This window comes from Penaeus monodon, chromosome 7 (assembly GCF_015228065.2).
Source record: "Penaeus monodon isolate SGIC_2016 chromosome 7, NSTDA_Pmon_1, whole genome shotgun sequence".
Lineage (NCBI taxonomy): Eukaryota > Metazoa > Arthropoda > Malacostraca > Decapoda > Penaeidae > Penaeus > Penaeus monodon.
The window spans coordinates 8576151-8583650 of NC_051392.1; the positions used below are offsets into that span (position 1 = coordinate 8576151).

General features: G+C 36.8%; 1 protein-coding gene across 8 annotated transcripts in view; it reads left to right on the forward strand.

The window, feature by feature from the left end:
- The window catches only part of LOC119575045 (adventurous-gliding motility protein Z-like), a 59326-nt gene that overhangs the window by 31813 nt on the left and 20013 nt on the right, over positions 1–7500 (forward strand). For 3 of the 8 annotated variants that reach the window (XM_037922410.1, XM_037922411.1, XM_037922418.1), the window contains exons 3-16: positions 684–827; positions 1119–1222; positions 1472–1583; positions 1826–1975; positions 2267–2377; positions 2753–2872; positions 3072–3239; positions 4113–4316; positions 4526–4603; positions 5239–5331; positions 5821–5913; positions 6069–6206; positions 6322–6468; positions 6646–6741. In XM_037922410.1, coding sequence (XP_037778338.1) covers positions 684–827; positions 1119–1222; positions 1472–1583; positions 1826–1975; positions 2267–2377; positions 2753–2872; positions 3072–3239; positions 4113–4316; positions 4526–4603; positions 5239–5331; positions 5821–5913; positions 6069–6206; positions 6322–6468; positions 6646–6741 — 1758 coding nt within the window. The remainder of the gene's footprint in view (positions 1–683; positions 828–1118; positions 1223–1471; positions 1584–1825; positions 1976–2266; positions 2378–2752; positions 2873–3071; positions 3240–4112; positions 4317–4525; positions 4604–5238; positions 5332–5820; positions 5914–6068; positions 6207–6321; positions 6469–6645; positions 6742–7500) is intronic. The other 5 variants (XM_037922413.1, XM_037922412.1, XM_037922415.1 and 2 more) reach the window with 5 other exon arrangements.

Sequence of the window (7500 nt, forward strand, 5' to 3'; positions counted from 1 at the left end):
TTTGCATATATAATGCAAGCAGATGCCTTAAAAAGAGTCTTAGAAGAAGTACAAAAAGACTATGGCACTAAGTCGAGAACAATTAATGTATCACAGAACAAAAGACGCAGAAAATGCAGAAATCGTAAGGAGCTCATTGTTTTTGACTTCGCATCGGGATGGATAGACAACCACTGGTATGGCTAAAGAGGGAACATGAGGAGAGATCCCCCCCCCCCAGCACATTTAGATATTTTTAAAACTCTTTCAAAGAAGGATAGCTACTGATTTGAATCACGACGGAATCGAGCCAAGATATTGAAAACAATTGTAGTTAGGATGATTCAGTGTTTATATTTTATGGTTTTTGATTTGTATGTTTAATGTAAAGTTTTTATATTGTAATTTTTTTTTTAAATATAAAAGATAACTTACTTTTTTAAAAACTATCTCTTCTTCTGATTTTGAATATGAAATAGAAATGTATACTGAATTTAGAATATGTTACATGGCATGGTATCTCTCTATGAGTACTCACTTCCCCAAACCCTAGAACATGGCTGTACCCTTGTACCAGACTAAAAGGTGCAGAGATATAATTATGAATACCTGATTTTCATGAAAGTACTTTGTATTAACCTAAAAGTTGTCAATGTGACCTGTATATTAACACATTTCTATTTTTTTTATTATTTATTTTTCAGGTGTCCTCATTGGTGGCAGACAAGATGGGATTAGAGAAAGAAGCCCATGAACTTGGGGAAAAAGTGGTGGGACTTGAAAGGAAAACTTTAAGCCTCAAGGAGGAGAATAATAATCTACAGAATGACCTGAACAACCTCGTGCAGGTTTGTATTATCTTAAAATCGTGAATCATTCTTGAAGGTGAATATTTTAGTTATAATCCTTTGCTTTCTGAGAAAAATTATTGGCTGTCTCGTATCATGTTTCCTTTTATCAGTGGATCATTTTTTTTTTTTTTTTTTTTTTATGTTTTAATTTAGTATTAATTTTTTTTTATGATATATAACACTCAGATATGTTGAGCTCAAAGAGATAATGTTAAAGTAGTAAAGAGAAGACTGAAAATGAAACAGAAGCAAGGACAATGGACAATAAGTTATTTGTCTGACTTTCAGGTGATTACACGTGCAAGACTTACAGGTCAGTGGGAGGCGGACAACCTGACTTTCTCATGTGTCACACCAGAACAGGTGTTTGGTCCTGTCTTATCTTCATCCAGGTAAGCTGTTGACTGATTATATGTGACTGATTTTGCATGAGTAAAGGTCTATGTTCCAAAATGCTACACATAACTGATCTGTCATCTGGTAGTTTGTGTGAGAGGTTATGATTTAACAGATTGCTTTTCACTATTTTGTTGCTCAGCTAGCATATTGTTAAGCAATATCTTTTCTTTTCTTTTTCTGTCTATAGATAGACAGTAATTTTGTTTTTGACAAGATTTCTCTTCTGTATTTTTGTTGATCAGGAGGTCATCTCAGTCACTGAAGGAGAGCCAACATGACTACATACAACACATGCTGGAAGAGCACCTCAGGAAAGACAGCTCCTCCTTGAGAAGCTCACTCTCGAACCTTCAGGTGAGTGAATACCCTTGGAAGGGCATTGTCTCAGCCCCAAATAAGGGAAGTCTTAGGCATAAGACATCATTATCCCATCTGTTACATACTGATTAAGCAAATGTTGATGGAGATTGTTCAGAAGCACAATTCCCTGATTGTCTCTCTGGTAGTCTTAAATCTTAGATTATTCATGATTTACAATAATCTTTCATGATCATTTTGTATGAAATAAGCAGTTATGTTACTTTTGTAAATGGTAGGATGGAGATAGCAGCATGTATGGAGGCCGAGGGTCTGAGAAAGAAATGGTAATCATGAAGCTGCGGTCTGACCTGCGGAGCCTTCAGTCTGCCCAAGATGAAACCAACCAACAGCTTCTGGAGAGAGATAAACAGATAGCAGACTTACAGGTTTGTTTTATAATGTACTCCTTAACTATCAGCAAATTGAATTAGAATACATAATTTTTTTTTTAGTCTTGTGAAAAGTATTCTGGAAAGTGTAGTTAATTTTGCTAAACAGAAAAGTGCTTAAAATGTATGAGTAGTCATTGTTTATAAGCTGTATTATGAGGCGTGTTTCTTCACAAGTGTCTATATTTTCTTAAAGTAATGAGTTATTTAATTTCTATTCTACTATCTGCTCATACTTTTGTCTTTAAATGACAGCATTATTACATAATATAAATTATGTTGGAACAGATGCAACTGACAGAGCTCCACCATGAACTTGCATTGTCTCAGGCTGAAGTAAACAGTGTCAACCACACTCTGCAGGAAGTTCGTCACCGCAGCAGGCATGAAACTGTTGAAGTGAGTAAATAGCTTTTATAATGCACATTATGTAAATTTGATATCTTCTGTACCTAGAACAAAGAAAAAAATTCAGGTGAGATTGTAATTAGAATGTAAGCCTCTGAGAATGGAAGAGGAAAAGAAACAGGAAAAACAACTCCAGACATGTATTTGCTTTTAATTATGATTTTCTTCTTCTTCTTCTTCTTCTTTTTCTTCTTTTTTTCTTTTTTAAAGTAGTATGTAGAGAGAATATGTTAAATGCAAGCAGACATATATAGATATAGGCTATTTATTTTTAAGCATATTTCTGTGGGAGACCGGCCACTAGAGAACATTATGATGAAAGATGCACAATATTTTTTAATTACTTGACAAATGCTTATTTTGCAGATTACTCGAAAGGAAGAAGTTGTTCGTCAGTTGCTATCAAAGCAGACCAAAAAGGATTCAGTTAGAGGTTCATACACGTCCCTTTGTGATCTCGATTCAGTTATTACAGGAGATAACAATGTAAGAATATTGTTTAGTCTATTTATGTTGTAGTAATTAGATTATAAAGGTTTAATGAATCTGTAGATTGTTTCTTCATGATAAAGTTTACTGACAATGGTTAGAACATCTTAAAAAGGTTTTATAATTTGGTATTACTCCTATATTAAAAAAAAAAAATTGCTGTAAAAATGATAATAACTCAAGGGCACTTTTGCAGGTGGAATCGCAGCTGAGCGAAAACATAGATATATTGGCTGGGCGTCTGGCAGAGTTGGAGGAAGAGTGCACCCAGCTGCGAGAGGCACACACTGCCTTGAAGGACACACATGCCCTCTGTGCCCCGACCATTTCCATGCTTCAAGATCAGCTCGCCAGGTCACATCAGGTCAGTTGAGACGTTTTCCACTGAGTTTGGGGATGCTGTTTTATCTTGGTTAAATGTCAGTGATTTTAGTTGTTTTTTTCTACAAAGGGACATATAAAGTATAAAGATCATAGGGTATAACAACTTACATGGTTTTCTATAGATGCATGTTATCATAACACAACTTCTGTAATTTATGTCCTCTTTAATGTTAGACTTTGAATCTGAGGTAATGTAATAGTATGCTAGAGCACAAGCTTCTTAAGTCCATTTTTAAAATTAATACTGTAATAGATTTGGAGTAGGAAGTGTTTGTAATATTAGATATGTTAGAAGTATAAAGTATTTCTGAGTTAGATTAATCAGTGGTGTGTTATTAATTAATTAACTTATCCCTTTCTCATTCTGGTGGTATTTGAACACTTTATCCTTGTGTACTTCCTTAATTTTGCTCTGACAATAATATTAACATAAACATAGAAACAAGACAGATGTAAGCCTTCCATCCAAAACTGTTTCCCCCCTTCAGAATAATGTGCAATATAAGAGCAATCAAGCCACCAAAATAACCAACATCTTGTAAGCTGTATAATCATAAAAAACAGAACTCCAGTACCTTACTTCACAAAGTGTCGTATAAACTATGTCTAACCTGAGGAATGGGAATTGTTTTGAAACCCAGCAGATACAGAAAGGGATAGTTTTAAAATGTTAAGGATTTGTTTGGTTTGCTTTTGAGTTTGACTAATATTAGCATTATGTAGCTTTGAGGTTTGGATCCAATCTCAACTGTATAAAAACAATCCTTGGCTCCAGATTTTATCTATAGGCATTTGGTTGTGCTAGCCCTTTGTATAACACTTTGCATCCCACTTTGATACTCCACTAATGTAGAACCAAGTGGAGCTGCGTACAGTACTAACAGCTGAAGTGGCTGAGAGACACGACCAACTGGTGGCCCTTAGAGACAAGCTGAAAGAGGAAGAGCAGAGGCACCATGAGACAAAGATGCAGCTCCAACTCAAGACTGAGGTGGTTAAAGACCTGCGGAAGGAAGTACGAGAGTGTAAGGAGAGGCCTTTAGCTAATAGTGGAAAGGTAAACAAATGGAGATTCCCAGGCTATAGACTTGTGTCCTTCTCTCTTAGAGTAGCTGCATGCTTTAAACTAATTTTCTATATTTCAGCTCTTTCATAGGTTTATTTTATTAGGATGCAAAGTAGTAAAAGAACTGTTAGTTAAATCCTTTGGGGAATTATTTTAGCTTTTCAGTTATAAGACATCCTGAGGGGGAAATGTCTTTCCAGAGTGATATAATTCAGCTGGAAGCTGCTGTACAAACCTCAGCTAAGGAAATAAAAGTTGCTGAGACACAGACAGCAGAGGTAGGTTTTGTGGCAGTGTCATGTTTTAATTGTGGAGGAGAACATATTACAGTGTTGATTTCACACATATATTTCTGCTTGAACAACTCCATTTTCCACTAGACATAGTGGATATCATTAGCCACAAGTTTACTTATTTGGCAATGACACTTTTATTAAATATGTAAACATACCACTCTTTTATTTTTGTATGCACCAAATTCCCATATGATACACTGACTTTGTGACTGCAGCAGCATTTGCATCATTACTTTTTACCCCTTTGGTGAATTACACAGATAAAGTTCACTGAAATTCTGAAAGTACCTATCTGTACAAGATCAACGATATCTGAGTTTCATAAAGTCTTGTAAGGTCTGTTGGTTCAAATTTAGCCTATACATATTACCTATGCATGGATAACAGCTATTATAAATTAGGTAGTACATACTGTAGAAATAATGTCAAAATACTCTTTGAATATTCTTTGGCTTGTCTCTGTATAAAAATGTTTGAAATATTGACTTAAATTCAGATAAGCAGGACCATAGCATCTAAGTTGCCTCTTATATTTCAGTAATGCCATACAGTACAAAAGATTAATTGATCATTTTGCATAGTAGCAATTTTAACAGTGCAAATGCATTTACTTTCAGGAGGTGAACCATATGGATAAGGGCACAAGAGAGGGACCTGCAGTAAATGGTTTTTGTTCACAATCATCCCAAGTGTCAAAACTGGAAAATGAGGTTTGTTGCTCATAGGTTAAGGATTCTCCCTCAGTTGTTGATGGCTTTTGCCTTGAGAAAAATGATTGTGCTTGGAAGTATTTTCCTTTTATGCTGTGCTTCCCCCCACCTCATATATTTTTGTGCAATCCTATGCCTTCTTTACTACAGATCAGGGTTGAAATAATAGATTCTATTGCTGAGAAGGCTGAAAAAGGCCTGTGAAAGTCTAATTAATCTCAAAAAGGAGAATAGTGGGTATTTGGAAAACAGACAGTAGTCATAAATTTAAGGTTGGTGATATCGTCTGAGTACAGACTGAAGCAAAGATACACTAAGTGAGAGTACACACAAAGACATAATGATAACAATTCATAGTTTGAAAACACTGACATTCAGCCCTAAAGATTTATGGTGTGCATTTTTTGTATCTTGCTTCCCCATATTGCTTGCTGCTAACTGCTATTTTGTCTCCTTCCTTGACCCATGTGCCCTTGTGTATGCATACAGTTGGCAGAGAAAAGTGTCCTTCTACGTGAGCTTCAAAGTCACTTGGCAGCGTCGCGTCAAGAGCTCCACCTTAAGGATGAGACGCTCTCTAAGGTAACCTGACAAACAACTGAAGGAACAGAGGAATCTTGCTATTGCTTTTGCCCTTTTTACGTGCCCATGGATTACCATTTCTGAACAGTGAGAATGTGTTAAAACTTGTATAGTACAGGGAAGGTGTAGTAATAATTTTGGTTTTATTACAACAGCTGGAAAAGAAGTTGGATTCTGTACGTCGAGAAGGTGGACATAATGGAGAGAGGATGCAGTATCTTACAGGTCAGCTAACAAGTCTCCAGTTGGAAGTTGGGAGAACTCATGGCCAGGCTGAACACCTTCGCAGACAGGTAGATTTTGTTTTTGATTGCTTTGATGATTAATGCCACAAGTTTATCTTTCATTACCCTCTGAACATAATGTTAACAATGAATCATTAAGAGTGTTATGTTGTTTTCTACACAGGTGGAGAAGAAGTCAGAGCTGATTCAGAAGATGGAGGCGGAGAACACATCACTCTCCCAGCAACTGAATGACAAATCTCTAACATTAGAAAGGTTCCAGTCAGAAGTTCTTAAAATGTCTACTGAGCTTGAGAAAAAGAAGAAGGAGGTACATTGTCATTTATTGTAGTAGTTGCTTTTATCGGTGATGTCCTACTAATTTTCAGTCTTTAAATTTTCCTTTGTCAAGGTTATCAAAGCATTTTTTATAGTAAACAAGGTTTGAAATGCATTTTTAAAAACCATAGTAGGGTTAACATTAAAGTAATTTGCATGTGCATTACAGATTGGAGAGCAGCGTCTGACCATCAGCTCACTTCAGGAGGCACTTGTGACCAGCAAGAGGACTTGTGATGACTTGCGTTCCCGGTTGGACAATGATGTGAGTGCTGCCATGTTGCACCATAGCCTCCCTCCACAGATATTTGCTAGTAGCAATAATCCCAACAGCATCCCCAGTGTGACTAATAAAAGCATCCTTGCTGACCGTGAAGATCCGCATTATCCGGTTGTATTGCCCAGTGCATGTGTGGATCAAAACGGCATAGGCCTACCTGTAAACTCTTCTCGCTCTTTCCCCATCACCGCCAGTAACTCCATGACAAGCATTCTGCAGCCTGATTCTTGGCAGCCCCATGCCTCTCAGCCTCACTGTAAGCAAGTAGCCTCAACAGACTCAAACACTGTGATGATGCCAGATGTTAGTCCCAGTGATTCATGTGCCAAGGAAGTTATTAGCCAAAGTACCCCAAGTGCCATAACCCCGGATGTGTTGTCGTCCTGTGGTGGGACCCCCTTGTTGATCAGGAATTCTCAAAATGAAGGAAATAAAGTTTTAAATGGTGATTCACCAAGTGCTGTGAAGACCTTTATTGGGGAGAACACCGAAAATAGCATATCTAGTCAGAGTGTAAGGACATATGCAACACCTGTTGGCCAGACTGCAGGCCACAGTGGTCGAGTGTATGATGTATAGATAAGACTACCCTGAGGTTGCAGTCACCTGCCACAATCTTGTGAAATTCATAAATACCTCAGGTTGTCTAACATGAAATCATATCCCTTTTGTGCATTAAGAATACTTAATGGAATAAGTTCATGAAATATACTTTATTTCAGATCTCTAGAAGAAAGTTATTCA